Here is a 23,919-nt window from a genome sequence, read left to right on the forward strand (position 1 = left end):
TTAAACTAGTGCTGCACAATATATCGCAAATTTATCATTATCGCAATAATTGTACATGCAATGTACGTATTGCATATATGTGATCAAATAATTTTATGCAGTGGTTATTTAATTCAATTTGACGGCCCAATCAATCAGATTTGGACTTACTATCTTTAATCACGCCACCATTGTAGTTGCTGTTTTGGTCTTAGCTGGAGCAGCCCAAAGGTGAACCCAGAGCTGAAAATAAACAATAATTGTCGAGATAAAAGACGAGAAACAGCTCAATCAGTCAAAATATCTGCTGAGGTTTTCACTCTTTTACATGGACGGCAATAACCTGACTTTAAAACAATTAAGACTATTAATTTAATTAATTTAATCTGATTAAGATTCATCTTGTACACAGTGATTTTATTTGATTAGTTTTTTAAAATGTGGAGTATGCCAATTTTGGTCACATTATTGAAGTGCAGTAGCCAACAGACAAGTAAACACTGCAATCAATCACATTTTGCAACAGGATAGTCTATACACACATGGCTGTTTGAAAATATTCTCTATATCTACAGAGTCAGTAAACGACCACAGACACCTGCATGATGAAATGCGGAGGTTTATTTTCCCCATACATCAAATTCTATTTAAACGACACTCTTACAGCAGTTCATACTCTCATCCAACATCTCTTTATACATTGGAGGCATGCATGAAATGTTCCTGAATGAAAGTGAAAGTGCCAAACTGCAGTTAAAATTGACAAACTAAAAATTAAACACCCGAAATTACATGAAACTGGAGGATAGCGTAGAGATCAAATTATGTGCTGTAACATGTGAAAGGAACATTCAAAAAGCAACTCATGTAAACACTTTATTCAGATTGAAGGCTTCTACACACCACAAACGCTTTTCGTTTGCGTTTATCGTCAGCGTTTTACGAGACGTTTTCTGTATTCAAACCCAAACGATTTTCACTGGCGTCAAGCAGAAGAGGATGCAAAATCACTCCTTGACGTTAGATGGCGCTACTCAACTTTACGCTTCTGACACCCGCTTATAACACAGAAAAAGAGGAGGAGAGGAGGTTGACATGCTTGTTGTTAAAGTTACTGGTGACTCAAACAAGCGTGGATGGTTCAAGCAGCAGCTCCAGCTCTAGCGATGAAGAAATGATTATTGTTCACAAGAGCAATAAGCAGCTCCACATTCATATAGCCTCTAGGCATCTTCTTCAATATGCGCTCGCATTGACAGCTTTGCGCTTGAGCGCCTCCAAGTTCTGTTTACTGTAACTTCAGCAGCTCCGTGCACGTGAACAAAAGTGCCGATTTGATTTGTGGAGAAGGGTTTGATGCGGCGCGTCAATACAAAAAAAAAAACGAGCATAGGTTTTTTTTTTTAAATGACGATTTTGCGCCTGGTGTTTTGCGCGTTGGTTTGCACGATCACATTGACGCCCTTTATTGAGTCACGGGGTGTAAATCGTCGACTGAAAACGCGAGCAAAAGACGTCTTGGTGTGCACGGGCCTTTAGGCCAATAATTTGATTACTGATGTCCATGTGAACAGTCACTGATGCAGTTTTTAGTCTGAATAAAATTAAACTAGATCTGAAAAATATATTTTACCTGATTTTTGTATTATTACATAGATAAATTATTAAAATCATAGCTAATAAAAACAGCATTTTAATTTTTATTTTTATTGTTTAACTCTTATTATTGTTTTGCATCGTTAACAAATAATCAACAACAATATTGCTTATTTTTTTCAGTATAGAGCAGCCCTACTTTGACATTTATAAAGCTTTGTAGTATTAAAGATGACAAGTGCCATTTTTACTTTAGATTATTATAATTCTGCCAGTTTTTGTTCTTCTGTGCTCTTTAACGAACTCCTGCAACAACCTGAATTGTAAAAGCTATATCATTGCATTTAATGATCACCTACAGCTTGAAGAGCTTATTTGTCACTGTTGCCTAAATTATTGTTTACTTGTAACTAAAGTATTTGATACTTGTTTCCTGCTTGCAGACTATTCTAACTGCTCAGCACACAGAAAACACACTTGAGAATATCCTAAATCATTGTCTAATAAATTTAATTTGCACTGCTGAATCTTAAGTAAGTTACACCATTTAGGTCATATTAAGAAGTTATTTTCATTGTATTAATTTTTAGACTGTTCACAAGATGACACCAGGTAATATATTTTCCAGTGTGTTTTATTAGATCTATGCCTTATTCTGGAGAAGAGCTAACTAAGTCATGGCAGGGAAGTCTTGCTCAAGGCTTGCAGTGTTTCTGGCTGTGTGGCACACTTGCCCTGCTGCGCTGCCTTCTGAAGAATCCCAACTTTAGAAATGAGGAGCAGAAGTTTATTTTTAACGCCGTCCCTGATGGATTCAGGCTAATCTTAATAGTTTGGGCTGAGCGTTTCTGCATGGCCCTTTTTTTGTTTTTGATGGCCTGCTCACAATGACTTGAAAAGAGACACTTTTAGAAATTAGATATCATAAAGATCAGAGGGAGGAAAAAACACCCTGACATCTCGCTCTTTGAGAAGCCAAAAAAAAAAAAAAGAATTATAATATTCACTAAAACATCAAACTTTGAATCTTCAGACTTCTAATTTAGGATCGTGGACAAGATGTGAAAGTAAATCTATTTGTCAATGTCTGAGTGCATAATTCATAATTCCGAGTTCAAAAAAAAGTGTTTTTTGCTTACACACACACACACACACACACACACACACACACACACACACACACACACACAGCAATTCATCTATTTCAGATGCTTTTGTGTTGAGTGAAATATGACTGCTGCTATTGAGTAAAATTGTTTCCATATTTGCTGAAAACCTTTGATGCTTTCTTTTTTTTGAAGCCTTCAGCCTGATATTAAAGGGCTTTTTCTGGCAGTTAAACTTTTTTTTTTTTTTTTCCTGACAGGATGATAACTTTGGATAAAAATGTCACTGTTTTACAATATTGTGATTATTGCTCCAAATATATTCTTTTTAAATGTCTGGGTAAAAAAGCAAATTTTTCCCTCATTGAAAATATTTTGCACAAGTAGCTTTTGTTGTAGAGGTTCCTTTTCTGCTGGAGATACTGTTGCCCTAAAAAAACTAAATAAAATAGTTTTAAGAAATAAATCTTACATATACCTTAGGTAGAGCTGCTTGTTTCTGGCTAAAATGAAAATCGTGATTTATTTTATTTATTTTTTTAAATTTTTTTATTTTTTTGCTTGAAACGATTCTGTAGATGTAAAATAAAGCTTAATATGAGATTGTTTTGTCTCAAACATGTGGTAAAACGACAATATTAATATAATGTGCAGGTCTACTGGTTTCTATAAATAATTCTGTTCTACTTATAATAATTCTGATGTTGAATTGTGTTTGAGATATATGCTTGCAATCTGCCATTGAGAACATTATTAGACCATTTAATTACTGGTAAATTCAACATTATATAGGCTAGAGTAGTTATACTGACACTGTAAACATTTATTTTCATGCTCCTGTGTTCGCTATGATTATTATTATTATAAGATTATTTTTATATGATCATTATTATTATATGACATGATTATTTAAATGATGTGCACACTTTCGGTTTTATTTTTACTGCTAAGTGCTGTTCATACTTCGCGCGCGGCTCCTAAACGATCACTCTGTGCCACAAACTGAATATTATTTACAACTTTATTAGCTGTTACTCGCATCATATGCAGGTTCTGTTCACTAAAGTAGATGCGTGCGCGTCTATCATTAAGTAGGGTGCGCGCCCGCACAGTCAGTAGCTCACGACACGTGTGATTTCCCGGCCGCGTATACATCATTATATAAAGAAAGAAATGACATTTTTGGGTGAATTATAACTTATAAATACAGTATGTTACTCTTTAAACATCATTTGGAGGTGTCCATGTCGCTGAGCAAAGTGTGTGATACAATGAAAAGACTCGTGCAGCCGCCTTTACTTCTCTCTTGAACTTGAAAATATGATTGGTAGAATCGTAGAAATGCTTGATTTAAGATCTTCAAGGAGGTCGAATTTAAATTCCCATCTTTTTCGATTAATTGTGCAGCTCTTACCTTAAGCTTACCTTATACCTAACTGAAAACTTTAGCGGTTTTAAAACCTTGACTTTTTCAAACCATGGTAAACCTTGAAACTGGTTGTTGTCCCATGTCTTTTCACAAAGTCATTTTAGAATGACAATCCGCTTGTTAAGTGTGACGTCACGCCGAGCGGCTTCCGGGTCCAAGCGCTCTATTGAACTGAATGGGGAGATTAATGAAATTGTAATAATAAACGTTTACAAAGGCATTTAATACTTTCGAAAATCACGATCGCAGTATATATGTCCATGCATAATATCCGATGGCCAGAAAGTGATTAATTTTTTTTTTAATTATACAATTTTTGGTATTTGTTATGCAGCAAGCCCAGAGATTGGTGTGAACACTATGACTTTATTTAAAATTAACTTAAATGTGTGATAGGAATAAAACGTGATCATAAACGAATGATTTCTCCACTCAAATGAATGGCGGCTTGGACCCGGAAACAGTATTACATGCGTCACAAACACGTCACCACTTAACAAGCAGATGGTGAGGTAGAATATAAATGTCAGAGTTAATATTTGGACATTTACTTGATAGGATACAAAATGAGACATTTACAAAGAATTCAATCTTTTGTCTCTTGAATGTGTTTATGGCTATTTTCATTATTATGCTGTTGTATGTCATTATAGGCATGGGCCGATATAACATTCTGACGGTATGATAACCTCGGATAAAAATATCACAGTTTCACATTATTGTGATTACTGCTTTTAAAATAAGTTCTTTTTAAATGTCTGGGAAAAACAACAGTTACAGTAAACATGTCAGGCTAAATAAAGAAAATTAATTCTTGACTTCTGGCTTCATTAGTTTCAGATTTCTTTACAATTTAAACAGCATCTTTGGATATCTTTTCTGCTGGAAATGTAAAAAATTAAAATAAAATATATATATACAAATCTTACAGGAAATGTTGGTGGTTTTAAAACCTTGACTTTTCCAAACTGCAGTATACCTTGAAATCGCTTAGTCATTATACATTGTGAATTACAATAATCTCAAATTGGCAATAATACCGCTTATCGCAGCCATTATTCTGACTATGTATCACACAACAAATATTATTTATCATCACGTGTTTCAGCATGTTTTTTTTTTTTTATAGTTTTACTTTATTTTACAATGTTCTTGTTATGCTATAACTACCATTAAAGTCATAAAACATACTAATGATGCCATAAAATAGTTACCCGTTTTTCTCCTTCAAATAAAGATTTTAGAATGATTTATCAAGTATCGTGTGCACTGCAGTCTGGTGTAATAATACAAAATAATAAATGGTGTAATAATAAAAAGTATAATAAGATTAAATTGTAAAATAAATACACAATCTTTATTTGCAGCCTTGTACTGAGAGGCCTGTTTTATGAACATTAAAAACGCTCAAAGCTTTGAACAACGTTTTCAATCAAGTGTTTTAGGCAGATGTGCAAAAGTGCTTATGTGTAACCTACAGAAATAATAATAATTTCTCTCATAAATGTATGGGGGTCCTTTTATCTGATCATATATTCCGTGACCCTCTTTACATCGTGTGCGTGCATGTTTGTTTCGGTGTCAAAAAGAGTCGACTTGCTTCTGCTTGCGCCCTTCTGTAGATGATCTGTGTCCTCCAGAGGACATGTCTGCTGCTGTGAGCCTGTGCTCAGTGCAGCGGCGGCTGTATGACAGTAGACAGAGCAGGGTCAAGGTGTCTGCTGGCGCTCTTGTGCGTGCGTGTGTGTATGCCAGCGTATGGCTACTATGTCAGTGCAGGGCACATCTCCCCAAACGACAGATGGGAGGGGTTCAGTCCCGTGTGCCACAGGAGGCTTATGTTCGAAGCAGATGGATAGAGGAGAGCTCTTTTTTTGTGTGCATGTGTGTCCCCTCTTGATTTCACTCAATGGGTCACATGAAAGCCTTTCATTGTCTTGTGTTTTTGTCTGTCCTGTACTTCCCTCTTTCTTTCATGAGCTCAGTCTCACCTGCTCTATTCTTTGTGCTCTTCCCCGGTGCAAAAACACACACACAGAGCAGATTACTTGTCCCTGTTCTCTCCAGCCAGGTCCCTGTTGGCTCGGGCTTCTCAAACGTTCAGATGATTAATGGGCTCAGGAGTCTGAAGGCGCTCGTCGCCTCCTCGTCCCATCCTCCCTTCCCCCTCATTCTCCTCCATCCGCCCCCTCCCCAAACCCATCTAAGTTTCAGTGCAGGAGCAAACATAACGCACACACACAGCAAAATCAGTCGCCAAATGCTGGTGAGGGTCGTCCCGGGCCTCTCAGAGTTGTGCTTTGTCACTCGGGCAGCTGCTGTATTGTCTGGACCGGTGTTTGGGAAGGCACGTGCTCTCCGGGCGGAGGGATTGCCGCTGTTTGGCCGAGCTCTGGTGCTCTGCTGCAGAGGTCTTCCTGACAGAATGTGAAATTGGAGGATGTGTATTCCTCCCCCCTGCCTGAAAAATGTTGAGATCACACACACTTAAAGGAGATGCTGCAGTAAAAGTAAGTGCAGATGGTCGAGGCTGGATGGAGGGTTACCTGGAATGTGAGCAGTTGAGGTCAAAGGTTAGGGTTCCTGTCCCCTCTGGCTTTGTAAAAGCAATGTTTTCATATATGTGTGTGTGTGTGTGCGCGCGGGTTTTGTGAGGGCCACATTTTTCACTTGAACATCTTCATTAATGCCTGAATGTGATTCATAAAATGCAAGTTAACATCTGTCAGCAGAAAGCATATGAAGGAAAAGCAAAATTAACCACCACCTCTGCAATCAGACCCAAGCACAGTTATTTATGTCCTGGAGCATGACCTTCTTGGCCTTCTTATTGCATACAATGCTGTATAATTAGTAGGGGTGTCACGATATCGATTATAAATTGAAATCGATTGAAATTTATGCTCTATTTCGATTATCGAATCAAAAAAATAGAATTGTCGATTTGCCACGCCCCCATGTCACGTCAGCTTGGCTTGCCAAGTGGGAAAAAAAACGCTTGTTGAAGTACTTGTTGAACTGCAGACACAGGAGACCCGTCGACAGAACTTAAACCCTCTCCTCTTTCAATGAAGTCGCCGGTGTGGAAGTATGTTGGATTTCCAGTGAGTTATGTTGACAACACAGTTTGCAAGCTCTGCTATGTACGTATTAGGGTTGGGCCGATAGAAGATGGGTGCATCGCGATCCTCCGCCTCGCCCCCGTTGTAAATCCGCTCACGAAAAATACACAATCAAGCCCTGTTTACACTCATAGGTCTTTGTTTTTAAATGGCATTTTAGAACGACAGCGATCCACATCCACACTGGTGTGTAGCATTTCTGTGCAGCCCTCCTTCCTCACTACCGCTGAAAACGCACATCACGTGACCACACACACTCATTCACACACACACAGACACAGTCATGCGCTCGAGACAGCGGGTCCAGGCAGTCAGCGGGGTCAGTAGACTGCTTCAATCTTTCACTTTCACATTAGTACTTAGTCATTTTAGCGAACATCTCAGCTACTGTTGGCTGGTTCCTGTTGGTTGTGCACCTTTTTTACCAACGCCATTATAACGACACATAACTGCCTATTCACGAGTCCCGCAGGAAAAAGTGATTGACAGGTGGCAATTATGTGTGTAACTTGGCTTTATTCATTTACTGTATGGTTTGTTTATGGGTAAAACAAAGACCATTCAGGTCAGGTAGTTTAAACGGTAGGCTACAAATAATTAATTCGTTATTAGTTAATTAATTCTTCATGATCGAAAATTAAAAATTGAACCGTGACTTTAGAATTGAAAATGTAATCGAATCGAGGATTTGGAGGATTGTGACACCCTTAATAATTAGCCATACATGTGTGCTGAATATTTTCATGAACTTGCAATTTTCACCTGGAAGTATAAGTCTTGGTAACTTCACGCCTCACTTCTCGACAAATAGGCATGATTTCAAGTGCTACTTAGTCTGTGATGTTTACCCAACAAACATATTTGGAGCCTGATTTATTTTATAGGCATTTGCATTGGACTTCTGTCATATTAATGTTTGCTTTACTCGTTATTTGTAATTATTTAAAAGACTAAAGTGGTTGGAAGCTTGTCATAGTGGTTAAATGGATATATCCACTTAAGTGTATTAGTAAATGTTAACAAAGCCATGTAATACTTTCAGAAATCATGAGCACAATACAAGGTGACCGCGGGGACCTAAAAATGATTAAAAGTTAAATCAATTTAAAGAAATTGAAGGCCTTTAAAATTTTAAATGCTGTTACAAGGCATTACATTTTGCACCATTTTTGATTATACAGTTGTATAATTATAGTTGTAAACTAAAGTTAGAAATTTTGGTATGCTGTGTAGTTTATGTATCACAGAGCAACAAACATATAAATGCATGCCTACATGCAAGGCAGGTGCTGTGTGTCAAACTAATCACTTGACGCAAAGGTAAAAACCAACCTTAATGGTCCAACATTACCCAATGGCTGACCGGCGGCTTATTGTGTCCCAACCTTAATCTCAACTTGTGTGTTTGTACCCGTAATTTACACTATACTAATATCTCTGAATGAAAGCAGCAAACAACACAAAAGACAAAGGTGAAAGAGTTTTTCAATCTGTTTCTGAGCAAAAGGCAGTGAGGGTTTAAGTTCAGAAGGTGGTGGATCAACTTGGACCCTGGATTCTCCCCTTCAAGTTCATTTGTCAACATTGTATCAGCAGTTGTGACCTCATCTCTTTTGAAATCTGTCACTCTCACATGGCACTGCACGACACCCCTCCTTTATTCTCCCTGGCAGTCAACATGTGATAATTGCTTGTTAGCTTCTAATGCAAATCCGTCTCCCTTTTGGGTTGGATTGATTGTTTACAAGGGTGCTTTAATGAGACCGAATCAAACCCACATGGACCTTAGAGCAGGCACCATATTTAATTTGACATTAATATGAGGCTTTAAGAGATGGAAGTACACCCTATTCATAAGGTCCTTGGTCATACCATGTGTTTTGCACCTCTGGAAATGTTTTAATAGATATGTGAACAGTTTGCATACATTAATGTTTATTGAAGTCCCTGCAATGCATTTAATTTTAGATACAAGCAGAACTATTGCTTCTGTCATGAACTTGGGTCATTGAATTGTGTTTTGATATTGATTTTGCGTAGTTTTTCCTAATCATGTTAGCTAAAAGATTTAATTATCAGTTCCTTTGATGGTCAGATATTCCACTTTAAATAATTTTAGAGCCAAATTAATTTGTATTAAAACGTGTCTTTTCATCAGAAGTGCCTGATCAATAATGGCAGAAATGTTTCTCTATAAACCCTCCTTGTAAATGACTCGAATGTTGATGAGTATTCAGCTTTTAAAGTCTCTGGAGAGTCTCTTGTTCATGTTGGCATCTAGGGCATTTCACTTCGTGTTCTCCTGCCAGTTACAGGAGCTCAGTAACCATTGCTCTTCCGTTCCACAGTTTTTCTAGCTCTCTTCCGAAGGAAAAATCTTTCTATTTTCCCCTCCACCATGTGCCGAGTGTCGCCGCTGTGTAACTGGGTGGTCCTGAACAGAAAATGATACAGAATGTAGTAAAGGTGGCAGAGAGGGGATGAGAGGAAATTAGCCTGAGTCATGATGATGATAATGATGAGGTGTGTGTGTGGACAGATGGCGGGTTGATGATGCTATCGGGGGAGGAGACAGTCAATGTAGATGGCAGGTCTTGAGGGGAATCAGAGGTCGTCTCATTGGTGTGGAAATCTGTGCTTAAAAGGAAAGTTCGCACAAAAATGTAAAAATATAACCCACTTACCCTGATGTCATTCTACACTCATACGTTTCCATGAAGTGTAATTTAGGGATGCTCATAACAACCAATTAACCGTCAACTGAAAGGATGCATTTTCAACTGATTAATGGTATCAGTTGGATGTAAACATTGGTTGTATATGTAAACAAACTAAATTATTATAAGCTATAGTAGACTACATCCAAAAGGTATTGTATGCGCCTTGTCGTTGTCTCATGCCTAATCTGACCAGTTAACTGTTGATATTCAGTTAACAAGAAATGGTCATTGGTTTAGAAAATTAGCCAAAATGAGCATCCCTGATGTAATTCTTTGGTTCCTTTAGGCCATAAATAAGTGCTTTGCGGTCCTTCAAGGCTATATTGTATATTTTCTGAAGTAAATCAACAAATAATTACCAGCAAATAATTAATATTGTCTCTAATCTTAGATGATATGGCCCCTCTGAAATCTGAATTTTATTTGTGTTTTTAGGAATATTATAAATCTTTTAAATTGTTAAACATTTTATATATATATATATATATATATATATATAATTCATATATATATAATTCATATACATATACGTAATTTCTTTTATATTATAATATATTTGTATTAAATTAATGTTAAATTATAATATAATTTTTATAGTTGATATAATAAGATATAATAAGATGTAATTGTTTTTCTAAAAAAAAACATTTCATGTATTTACGTTCTTATATGCTGAAATCACCAGAGGAGTTGAGTAAACGCAACATTGCTATTTATTCACACCAATAAGTAGTACATGCAGATAGTATTTTTGCGGTTTAGTATTTGAATGCGTCGCCGCCAATAGCCTAGCCTAATCTGGTGGTTAAGTGCGCTGGCATATAGCACCATGGTGCTCACGGCTCACCCAAGTTTAATTCTTGGCTTGAGGTCCAATGCCGATCCTTCCCCTCTCTGTGCTCCTAACCGTACGTTCACACCGAAAGCGGCGAGAGCGTTCAAGGTCGCTCTGGCCGCCCTGGCGACAACGCTCTCTGCCTTCAGCTCCGGCGGCGAGAGCGTCAAAACTCGCTACATCGATCTCATATTTAAAGGAGCCGTTGCAGCATGTCAGTTACATTCCTGCATAAACCATGTTTCTAGCGTGAAAATGTTTCGCACTTCTTATCAAATTCATACAACAATGGAAGATCAAGTTGCGTGTGGTGTGGCTTTGCTCTATTTATCCAATATGTGTCCCTATATCTGAAATATCCTGAAGCAGCAGTAACGTTATTGTTTTGTACTGTCACATCGCGTGAGATTCCCGCTTTTTTTAAGATAAATTTATATAACATTAATGAACATCAGTAACTCGCCAGTAACTTATTTAATGTATGTTCCTGTAGGAAAAAAATGTAAATAATTGGAAATCCGGCGACCGCAATAATCAAACCCTTAGGAACAACTGTGGTCGGAACCAAAGTTCACAGGTCTGTGTTCTCTGAACTGCTATCAAGCGATGGACGTCTTCATTCTGATTGCTTGCCGCCGAACCGCGTCATAGCTCATTACCATAAAGTTGACTTCATTTCAACTCTCCTCGACGCTCACGCCGGCGAAGACGCGCCGCGCTGCTCCTCGCCGCTTATCGTTGCCTATCGCCGCCGGCTTTCATTGAAAATGAATGACTTCCGGCTACTTTGACGCTCTCGCCGCTTTCGGTGTGAACGTACGGTAATGCTTTCCGGTCTGTCATCGACTATCTTATTTCAATAAATGGTGAAAAACCCTTTTTTAAAAATAAATCATTAAAAAAATTATAATTCTGTAATATTCAGATGGGCTGCGAGAGACTTTTGATTTATTAATTCAATACTTGGCAAACTTATTGACGTTTCATGCTATAATGTAAATTCCATTTTTATGACTGGTTTGTAATTGTTTACATTTTTAACATCAAAGAAATAATAGTGCCCATGTAATAAAACAGTTGTCACAGTGTTTACAGTGGTTTTTTTAACAGAGCTGATTTTAAAAACAAATGTTTAAAAGTTAAAATTTGCATGATAAAATTTGGGTGATAATGCTATCGGTATTGATTGACCGAACACCATTGTTGATAACGTTAAAATAAAAAAGTTTGGTATGAAGTTTCGGTATGAAGTGCTATAGTTTTATTAAATGTGTCTGCTGAGTGTGCGCCTTGGAAGGAATGCCAATAATATTAGGATGTAAATTTGTAATTTCCAGTGAAGGCGTGCACTTTTTCCAGGCACGCCTAGGTTAAAAACATTTGAACTAAACTTATCCTGATGCTGCAAGTGCCATAAACTTTTTTTCCATAATCTTGCATCTAAGCTGCAGCAATGGTTTAACCATTTTTCATCCTCTGAGAAAACACTTAATTGTCGCTAAGTTACTAAGATGCCATAGAAACTGGTAAAGGAAACCATACGCTTGTCACATCAGGTCAGAATAACAACATGAGTGCCGAAAATGAGTGCCGTGTAGCAGCTGTAAGGATATTGTAAATAAAAAAGGATGTAAGGATGTCACCAGTGACTTTGGTTTCTTTTCCTGTGCATCCCAGCCACTAGCACCCCATCTGAAAGAATTTTTAGCATAGGGGATAATATAGTGACTCAATTTATGTTGCATTATGTAATTAAATAATAATGGCTGGTTTCTTTACCTAGAAGCTCAGATTTGATTTACATAATTAGTTTTGTTTACAGAGTTTGAAGTTTACTGTAGCATTATTATTCACACCTTTTAAATTTGCATTGATTGGTAAAGTTGCCTTGATACTTTACCATTGCACACACTTTGTAACGTTTTGTAACATTGTAAACCAAGGTTTTATTAAGAGTCTCTTTAACACTTGTTTTTTAATTTATTATAAAGAGATCAGAAATTTTGTTTCAATAGTTTTGTTTATGACTATTAAAACTATTTGCCTTAGTAATGTTGATAAATTAAAACAAAATGATTTAAAAAATCCTAATAATCCTAAATGTATTGTTAAAAATATTAACAGATTTTTTTATATCAAATGATAAGAAACATTATATCGTGATATCTTTTTGCAATATCGCCCAGCCCTACAAAGGATTAATATAATCTAGATGCTAGATGTTGGGATCGCTTAGATCATGTTTACAAATGGAGTCCAAATGTAAAGCATCATCTCACAATAATATTAGCTTTTGCATGATTAATGCGCTGAAAATTAAGCTGTAACTGAAGTTATCGAATGTAAACGATCTTTTTATTGAGATGTAATAAGAATATGATAATATAACATCAAAATCATTTTTACATTATTGTTTTCAATTTAAAAAATAATTTGCAGTTATACATTAATGTTCGACCGTGGTGCAATCAGCAGCTATTAGTTCTGATGTCTATTACGTTTGATTATGTTAAGAAGTGCTAATGAGAGTGTAGAGCCAAATACAATTGTACAAAATGTTAAATTTTTTGTGATTGATGACATCAACTTTTACTCAAACAAATCTACTGTGTGGCTTCAGGCAACAAGTCATGCAGCTCATGAGTCATACGGGCTGCTACTAGGTTTTTCCAAGTTCCATGGAAGAAAACGTCTCTCAGATATGAGGACAGACATGTTTGGAAAGGCATTAAACTAAACCATGACACGGTTTTCATTTTGGGTGAACTAACTCTTGAATAAACCATCGTGGCTGAAACCCGCTCCACTCTAGACTCAACATGAACTTTTATATTCTTTAATGAATAAGAACCGCTCATAATTTCCACATCAAACTTGAGGCTGCCTGGATCAAAGTTTGTGAATGGAGAATTACCTTGCAAAACTCCTCCCGCTCTGTTGACACAACCCAAATCGACATCCCATTGCAGTGAGTGAGCAGTGTCCAAGGACTATTTACGTGCATTTTCATGGAGGTCTATCTCCTTGATGTCCTTTCATTCACCCTCCCACAGGTCCACTCACTGTTTCCTCCTACTCCTTTCTTGTAAACCCTCCCTTTGGGCATCTATGTAGATTGGCACAGAAGCTAGTTCCTGCACGCTGGTTTGGGTAGCCCCAGTGTATTGTCTGTGTGTGTTTTTTTGTTGTTGTGCCGTACGGTCTAGACGTGTGAATGTGCAGATAAGGTGGCCCTCGTTGTAGTGGGGGGCGGCATGCAGGAGAACGGCCTGAAAAGAGCATGTGGGGGAGGGCGAAACTGATGGAGGAAGGGGGTGGGGAGCTAAAGGTGTGTGTGTGTGCTGAGAAAAAGGAAAGAGGCAGGCAGGCAGGCAGGCAGGAAGAGAGAGAGAGAGAGAGAGAGAGAGAGAGAGAGAGGGAGGGTGGAGAGTGCTCAAGCTATTGATGGGGAAAGAGAAGGGAGGGGTCAGAAAACGAGTGAGCAGCGGAGGGAGGGGTGTGTGGGTAGAGTCTCTTCTCAATGAGGAAGCGCCAGAGCCATTTTCACTGTTGAGTAAGAGCACGCTTCTCTCTGCGAGGGAGTGAGAGAAAGAAAGTGCGCATACGGAGGTTTTCGGAGACGTCTTTGCTCGTTTTTCCCTCTCCGTCCACTTTCTGGCACCTGGCTTGAGGCGGTTTGTGTGAACAGGGCCTCGGGTTGACGCACAATGGGGCTAAGTGCCTGTGGCAACTGGGCCGTTGTGCTGTCGACGGGGGGAGGGGGTAGAGAGCCGACCGGCGCTCAGAGCTAACAGATCCAGCCGGCTTCAGGCCTCTGCGCTTCTCGCTCTTTCTCGGCTTCTCGGGAACTGCCAAACCTTTCTCTCAGGACTATGGTGGACTAACTATGGATTACCATGTATTTGGCACAGTGGATTTTGGGACGTGTACGTCAGAACTGGAGATTTGAGAGCGAGAAGTCACTGCGTTTTGGGATTGAGTGACGAACTTTTCTTGCCTTTCTAGTTCCCTTTCTGTTTTGCTTTTGTGCCGAGAGGAACTCCTAAATGGATTACAAAATGCATTCCAAGTCCAATGATTTGCTGGATTTTCAGACACTGGATGCCCTTTTGGAAAAAATTGCACATTGCTCCGTCCCTGTTAAAAGGTAAAACTGATAAGCTCGCTTTCTCTGAACATTACACAACTAATCAACAGCTTGTTTTCTTGAGTTTTATCTCTACTTACTGCTTGCTGGGTTGTAGCTTGCTTTTGATTGAGTTGCTATTCACTTAGATCTTCAAATATTGTGGGAATCATTTGGTTTGATTAGATCTTTACATTTTATTTTGTCACTTTGTCAGGTCAGTAATATTTGCCATTAAATGGAAGTTTTTCGCAGAATTGCCTCAAGATAGTGTTTTTAAAGGTGGTATTGTTGTTTAGAAAGCTAAAAAGCCCGAATAGGCAGCCTCCCGGTGGGAGAGAGGGGGTGTGTGAGTAAGCAGGGAGAGGGGGTGGGTTTTTCAGAGGAAGAAGGGGGTGGTGTATTTGTTGTGGCAGAAACTGAGGCATCAGCCAGCTAAGATTTAGCAACTTCAGTAAATGGTCACTGGAAATATGCAAATGGAAACAATATGAAGGCTTGTGTAGTTTCAGACCTAACTGACCAGTGTTAGGGAACATTTTGTAAATGTTTCCCAATACTGAACATATCAGTTTGTCAGGCCAATGTTCAAATGGAACTAAGGTCCATATTTTCAGGAGGACCCGTTTCTTTCTGTGCTGCCATTAGACCAGGTTGTAAAATTCTTACTGTTTTTCACTTGAGTAACTTGACAGTCCTTTTAGAAAACCATTTCAACTTAGTGACTTGCTTTAAATGGACTATGTGTATGTTAGGTATCCATTACTGCTGTATCAAAGGGACTAAACGCTTCCTCCATTAAACCTTGTCACCACTAAATATTCACATTCTAAACCTCTTCACATAACAAATGGCCTTAAGGCATGTGAATGTATGCGAGCTGGACATTCCCAGCCTGGGGTTGGAGTCGCGTGAGGCATGTGGAACAGTTGCAGTCGGATAGCTGCTGCAGTGGAAAAAAAGTTCACCAGTCACATTGCGCACATGCCTACCATGTGCAGCGCTGCCAGGCTCCGTTCTCCAATAGACATTTGTTAGAGCCTGTTCTCACTGAGTCATTTCGGGTCTCTGATCAAAGAGCTTGAACAAACACCGGCAAGGCAGCCGGCAAATGTCCAAGCAAGGAAAAACACCTATGTTTTGTTTTCATAGAGGAGTCCCTGCTGATGTTTGTACAGATTAGTTCCCTCCACATCGGGAGCACGCAAACACAACTGTGAAGTTAGAAGGTTTTACTCCTTGCTGCTGGCAGCCGAGATGTAGGGAAGATCAGCTCCCTGGAGGAGCGCTGGCGAGACAGGAGTGTGAAAGAGGAGAGGGGAGATGGATGAGGGAGGTGGGACTCTTGGCCTGAACAACTGACTCGCTACAGTTTCATTTATTATTCATGCATATGCTTTCAAGCAAATAAACCTGCTGCCCCGGTCCTGTGCCTAGACCTCCTCAGGGAGCCTGGAGCTTTCTGTCCTGAGAAACTCCTAGTAAGCATAAATGATTAATTGTTTACTTTCGTTAGGGATGCGGCCATTTTGTTTGCCATCAGTCTTTTTTTTTTTTAACACCCTGCCTTTCATGTGTCATGCTTGGGCTTGGCCTGCCTGTAGAACCAGATTTGCTAGTGTTTGTGCTCAGGTTCATGGTAACCAGAGCTACTTCCTCTCACACACATTCCAAAGTGGTATCTTGTGATCTCTGTCCAGTTCAGAGGTCAGCTTTTTTTCCACACAGTGTTTGGGGCAGGAAGTTTGATGCCCCGGGTCAGTTATTGTCACTCATTGGTGGTCATGGGATTTAGGTGGGGAGGATTCATAAAACCATATTGAGTTCTGTGCCGTTTTTGTGAAGTTTGTAAAGCATTGTGGAACCTGTTGGGTTTGTGTCGTGGGTTTAATTTTGGCGAGAGTAGAGTAGCTATATTCATTCACAATTAGTAGTCAATGACTTGATCAGAGTGTGAAATTTTAACGTCAAGTGCTCTTACAAACCCAGTTTTAGCATTGCTACTAAGTTGTCCAGTGGTGCAATAAATGAAAGGTTTTGTTGGAACAGTCTGTATGTTTACTTGGACACTAATAATGTGATGCAGAGTCTTCCATAGAAATAGATTTTTGATTGCCTTATTCTGACTAAAGTTATAATAGTGGTAAACACAAAATAAGACTTGGACTATTCCGATTTTAGTCTCATTGTTGAAGTGCAGTACAGACATGTAAACACTATTAGAATTATGCAGCAATCTCTGGTTACACAGACCAACATTTTGCCACATTTTGGATAGGATAAGCTATATACACACTTTATTTTCTTGAGCTACCAAGTCAGTACAGGAGCACAGATACTGGCATCTCCAAAGACACAAGTTCATCATGAACTCCTTGAGACTCTTCACATCACCTAGTACATTTTTCAAATACTGTCCGGGAAATTTTGAATTTTCGGCATCAAATTCCATTACAACAGCTCTCCCACCAATCCTTACAACATACTCTAGTCCAGTACCTCAGAGTTTGTCGCTGGGGGTATGAATGAAATGTTCCTAAATGAAAAAGAAACTGTTAAACTGCATTTGAAGTTGAGAAATCAAAAAGGAAACCTGAAATTTCATGCAAGGTTGAATAGTGTACTGACGTAATGACTTTAATTGGCTTGTGTAACATGTTATACTGGAACATGAAAGGAACATTTAAAGCAATTCATTTAAACACCTTAATCGTATTACTGCCTTATTCAGATTAAGGCAAATCATTTGATTACTGTAAGTCATTTGATTACTGTAAATCATTTGATTACTGATGTCAAAATGAAGAAGGGAAGTGTCATGACATGTCTGGTCAAACAGTCCTGTGGTCCACCATTGTTTTGGTTGTCAAGTTCTTAGCATATCCATAGACCAGGGGTACCCTGGAGGAACAGTGCCCTGCAGAGTTTAGCCCCAACACCAATTACATACATCTGAACCAGCTAATCAAGCTCTTACTAGGTGTACTATAAACATCCTGGTAGGTGTATTGAAGCAAATTGGAGCTGAACTCTGCTGGGCATTGACTTTCCAGGACCAAATTTGGGCACCCCTGCTAAAGACTGACAAACGCACATGCATTTGTCATGGCAATTCTTATAAAACCATGCTTTTGTAGTTTACATGCATGTCACTGTGGCATTGTTTTTAAGTCTTGAGCACCCTCAAATTTCCCTTTCAAAAATCATTAAAGGCACTGTTTGCGCAAGTATTACCAAGTTAAATATAAAGTTTTAAATTTAGACTGTTCATAGATGTCAAACTTGAATGTATAAAATCAAACAAGGCTTTAAATGTTTTTTACATCCATTGTTCATTAATACTAAACGATAGAGAAATGCAGGGACAGTTCAAACTATTTGTATGCAAAAATCACTCTGGGTTCCCGTGTCAAGATGTCATTTTATGATTGGAATTTTGATCTTATATAAGTTACATCATATAAGAATATGAAAAGGTGCAGTGTACCTCAAGCTCTGATGTTACACATGTATATAAAGTTGCACAAAGGTTATGGAAAACACTGTTTGGTGTGCCGATTGCTAGCATCATACAAGGCACCTGCTTGCTCATTTAGAATACTCCAAATTTAATTAGATTTTTATAGCGCTTTTGCAATGTGGATTGTGTCAGCAGCTTAACACAGAATTTCTAGTAAATTGAAACTGTGTCAGTCCAGTTTTCAGAGTTAAAGTTTAGTTCAGTTCAGTGTAGTTTAATTTTCACTGCTAAAAGTCCAAACACTGACGAGCAAATCCATTGATGCGCAGCTCCACAAGTCCCAAACCAAACAAGCCAGTGGTGAGGAATAATACTTCACCAATTGACCTTGAGAGACACCAGGCTCAGTAGAGCATGACCATTTCTCCTCTGGCCAAACTTCTTGTGCAGAGCTGCAGTCTAGCCTCGGAAGAAAGCTGGACATCCATCGTGGAGATATGCAGGTGTGAGTAGATCATACTGGTCTGCGGGATCAATGCGAAGACTTGTCTATTACTGCGCTATCTCAGGAATATGTCTCATGCTCTACACTCCTCCATGACCACCACAGCATCTGCTCAGGATACAGCCTTGTCCAGGATTATGGAGACCTCGGCATAAGGGCAAACAGACTAACATAAACAAGTGCAGTAATTACATTGATTTGTAAAGTTAATTTGCATGCAAATAAACATGTTGTGAATTAAACTAATCTTCGTGAGATGTTCTCATTTGAGTACATGTAAATAATCCACAAGGTTATGAATGAGACCTGTTGCCTTTTGGTCTCAATCCCATTCTAAATGTCAATCTATAAAAATGTATTTATAATACTTTCATGTCTCATTGCAAAGTGACATGGATTCAATTAGTTTAATAAAGCTAAAATGTTTGGCATAGGAGAAAATTGATAGTGCATGTTGTAAGAGGACAAAACAGTACACATCAAATATTTTATTACATCAATTCACTTAGTTGGATGGGCCTGTTTAATCTTGTTAACTGTGGAATAGAAGGAATTTGTAAGACTTGCCTTTCTATTTTCTAGACCAAGTACCATGGCATCAATACAACCTTCATTTTGTTTTAGACTGATCAGTTATACACTTTTTGTATTTTGACAGCTGTGCAAACCCCATAAATATCAGTCATACCCAGGAAAACAATTTAGCAAAGTGTCCATGTTTAACTATTGAAGCGTTATGTTTGATTTCGACAGACTGAGTTTATTCACCATAGATGATGTGAGCACCAGAAAAGAACAAGATTCTGCCATCCATATTTCATAAGGTTGCTGCATTCTAATACCTTAGTGGTCTTAAAGACAGTGGTATCTCCTGGCATTTTTATTCTGTCTTTATTTTATGGGTTTGCATTGATAAATAGAGTTCAAATTACCTCTGCAGTGGTATACTGCTAGTAAACATCCTGACACCATCCATCCTGCTGAGAGTGACATTTAGATGAATGAACATGTATAATGCCAGTTCAGAAGTTTCTGATCATAGAGATATGAATGTTTACACAAGCTCTGCAGTTTGGCACTGTAGTCATGTAACTTTCAACAATGGATTGCTTTATTGAAAGCAGCTTTACAGTAGCTTTGTTTCCAAGTTGTGAGTTTCACTTTAGTTGAAAATCTGATTGTTGCATGAAACCTTTGCTTATAAAGCAAGTTAATCAAAATAAAAAGTGGGGATACCACTGCGATGTCTTGAATTCATGCCAATCATGTTAATCATGTTAGACAATTCTGTGAAGATAGTATTGTGACTGGACTCTTCAGACTCTTCAGATCATTCAGTGAGAATTTAGGCTGCTGCTATCTGCTTGCTTGTTAATCCATTGAGGCACATAACCTTTTTTTGATGCGTAGAAGAATTTACTGAGTAAATGTGTTTCCATCATGGTTTATTCTCACTCTTTTATTGGACAATAAATTTAAAGTGATTTTTATGTATATTTTTAGTGTTCTTGGCCTTTCCATAAACATTTTTTTAAGCCATTTGATTAAATTCTCAGTCAAAAACTGATTAGTTTTGCTTGGAAATATGATTACAAATTACAATACTTCTATAAATTAGCACTCCAGTTTAATAGTTTAAAGATTTTTTTGGATTTTTAATCACCTACTGTAATGCTAGTTTCCATCCCAGTCTGGCTTCCTCTGGCTCTGACTAGATCTCTAGTTTAACCTTTTTTTTATTTAGGCTCCTCTTCCACCTGTTATGAATGAGTTTTCAGAGATTTCATCACAAGTGTTCAGCTGAGGCTCATAAGCGATTCCACCTGGTATTGACTTGATTTCAGATGCATCTTTTGTGGCTGTTCACGTTTCGAATTAACATGATGCACAACTACTATTGCAGTGGTCATCAAACTTGTTTCTGGAGGGCCGGTGTCCTGTAGATTTTAGCTCCAACCCTAATCAAACACACCTGAACAAGCTAATCAAGCTCTTACTAGGTATACTTGAAACGTCCAGACAGGTGTTGTAGCAAGTTGGAGCTAAACCCTGCAGGGACACCGGCCCTCCAGGACCGAGATTGGTGACCTTTGTACTATTAGATGAATAAACGTTATGCAGCTTACAAAGCAGGAAACCAAGAGAAGGAAAAGGAGTGGATCGCAAATATGATTTAAATTGTAGTTGATGTGTTTTGGCAATGTTGCAAAGTATGAATAACTTGTTATGGTCCATTTATTTCTGTAACACCCCATAATTATTACACAATCAGTCAGTAGATGAAAAGTATAACAAAAACTTCTCGCAGTTTTATTTGTCGTTGTCTACTTGATTAAAAATGCATCTGAATGTTCCCTTAAAATCAAAACTAAGCTTATGATTTTGTTAGCAAGTGTGTAGAGAACAATTCATCTGTGCATGTCATTAAGAATAAAAATAGTTTGCCCTTCTAATCTTTAATTGCAATCTAAAAATGCACTTCCTGTTTGTTTTCAGTTAAACTGTCCGATTACGTACATCATAGGAATTGGGTGTGGCTAACAGCCACGCTGCTCCAGATGTCAGTTTTGACAACAAACAGAAACGGTGTCTGTTAGGTTGTAATAACTCTCCCCAAACCCTTTTCCCCATCTTTCTGAATCAAATGCCTACTTTACTACATCCAATCAGCTCGCAGTAGAAACAAGCCATGTCCACTGTCTTTTTATTTAATATTACATTTCTCTAGGAATTTCGTTACAATACAAAAAAAATGGTCTCAGCTTTCAGTTCATGTTGACTTTAATAGCAGTTGTAAGCAGTGTCTCTGATGTCTGGACAGCAGATGGTTTGTTTGATATACTATTGCAGGGCTTCTCAAATTCTGATCCAGACTTGGAGAGGATTCAATCTGGATCCATATTCATATTTCAAGAGCACTAATTGTAAGTGATTAAAAGTGTGGGTTTACTACTTTGATAAACTGCATTTCAGTGCCTTGTACTTGTACATGTGTAATGACAAAGCTGTTAGATATTTAATGTCTTTTCTGCGATGGTCCAAAATGAAAGCGAGTTTCCTGTGTGACACTGTTGTCATGACTAGGACTGGGAATCAAAAATTGATTCACAATCTGAAGTCAGATAGTTGTTCTAAAATTAACCTTTTGATCAACCTTATTGGCTACGGTTTGTAAATTTTTTTATATTTTATTTTTTTGCCAATTTGGCAGAACCTCTCATAGTGGTGAGCTAAAATTAATCTAAACATTAATTTAAATGTTGAAAAGTGTGTTTCCGTTTTATAAAGCACAATGGCAATTCTAAGCGTAATCAAAGACTATTGACCTTATTCTTCGATGCAGAAGTGCGCTTGTTTTTGCAATTTGTTTTAAAACCACTGATTCAGCTGCTTATGTGATAAATGACTATAAGTAATAAATAGCAGAAAACGGTCAAACTACTTTCTCTTAAAACATGTTTGCATGACTATGCAGACAAAATAGAATGATATCATAAGCAAATATCAGTTTGCAACATCATGCAGCAAAACAAGCTGTTTTTAATGTCTAAAAATGAAGTGAATGAGATCGGATGTCTTGGCAAAAAGATTCGAATGGCTGCGCCCGCTCATGCACATAGAATAAGACGAATAGATTCTAGAAGACATGTCACTCGTATAGTTTTGAATGGGGAAAAGTGTAACGGTCAATATGGCTAATGAAGCCACGCCTACTAGTGTAGGAGCCAAGTGTTGACGTTTTTCCAGGGAAAAGCTCAGAACAGATGTGTGCTTTTATGACAGTTTAGTGGTCAACAAACACACTAGAATCTCAGTGAATTCTTGCTTCACAGACAAAAGAAATATATACAAATAAAACTTCAAATGAAACCCAGTGCACTTGATAACAAAATGTTTTTGGTTTTGTAATCAGCATGAAACAACGAGGTACAGTCAGTCTTTTTAAACGCACATCACATGACAGCAACTACTCAAACGCCCACAAAATTGAGAAACAAGAGTTGCTGTCATTTCTGCAGGGGATTCACCATTAAGACCAAGTTGTGAAATACTTCAGAAGAGCAGCGTAATCAGACGATCATTATCCAGAGGATGATAATGTGTAACACAGCCATGAATGAGTTTGGTGTCATGATCTCCTTCCTTTTGAGTGTGCATACGCATTAGCTTGGGCAACCTGAAAATATGCAGATTTTGTTTATGAGAAAGAAACCTATGAGAAAGCAGTTGTTTAATTTTATTGGTAATTTCAAATATGTAATTGTAAGCTTGGCAAACAGTTTTAGTGAATTTACTGTTTCTCCATTCACACAGAATGCCCAAGCATTTATTTTAGTTTACTTTTCTTGAATGTATCGCAAAAGAGCCCAGTGCTGGTTTTTGTTTGTAATTTAAGATCACTTTGACATTGATAATCTTAGGTTTTGTGTTGAACTCCAAAAATTGAATTGAATATTGATATTTTTTTTCTTACAAGTATTATAAAAGTAGCATCATCTTTTGCTGTATTAGATTAAAAAGATCTAAGAGTCAATCCCCGCCATGAGAGAAGTTTATGAAAGTGGAAAAAAAAATGCATTTAAGGGCTAGGTGGAAACGTTGATGTCTCTTTTGTCCACTTGTGTTCCGATTGCTGACACTTGCATCTCTATATGAGTGGGAACAGGGCCTAAATGTTTGACCACTTCACTGCAGTAAGCATTTCAGTTGGTGAAGGTTTCCAGAAAAGAAAAGCTGACAAGAAATTTTTGGACTGAGGTATTCATTTAGCTTTGTACTATTTAATTAGTAATGAGATGTATTCTGTTGAGTTGTATTCGTAAAGTGCAAATGTCAAACGCCATTATGAAACGAAAGTTTAGGCAGCTGATGGAACACGGTGTCATTTCCTCAATTAGATGGGGCTTTATTTTACACCATGTTCATTTTGACCTAGGTCTGGTTGTTTTGTGCATAAACTCAATGACACTTAAATGTCACTTCTCAATTTTCACATTTTATTAATGTATTTTATATGCAAAAGACGCTTTAAAAAAAAAAA

At 38.0% G+C, this 23,919-nt stretch overlaps 1 protein-coding gene and 1 long non-coding RNA gene across 7 annotated transcripts in view; one reads left to right on the forward strand and one right to left on the reverse strand.

The window, feature by feature from the left end:
- Positions 1-23,919, forward strand: part of brd4 (bromodomain containing 4) — a 111,563-nt gene that overhangs the window by 27,195 nt on the left and 60,449 nt on the right. For 2 of the 6 annotated variants that reach the window (XM_073943203.1, XM_073943211.1), the window contains exon 1: positions 14,321-14,934. In XM_073943203.1, coding sequence (XP_073799304.1) covers positions 14,834-14,934 — 101 coding nt within the window. In that variant the 5' untranslated portion in view covers positions 14,321-14,833. 6 annotated transcript variants of the gene reach the window in all.
- Positions 5,443-14,031, reverse strand: LOC141381294 (uncharacterized). Its single transcript, XR_012401239.1, has 3 exons — positions 13,702-14,031; positions 6,657-9,869; positions 5,443-6,571 (listed from the first exon to the last, which is right to left on the reverse strand). It is a non-coding gene; the product is annotated as an uncharacterized lncRNA (long non-coding RNA).

Source organism: Danio rerio, chromosome 3 (genome assembly GCF_049306965.1).
Source record: "Danio rerio strain Tuebingen ecotype United States chromosome 3, GRCz12tu, whole genome shotgun sequence".
Classification (NCBI taxonomy): domain Eukaryota; kingdom Metazoa; phylum Chordata; class Actinopteri; order Cypriniformes; family Danionidae; genus Danio; species Danio rerio.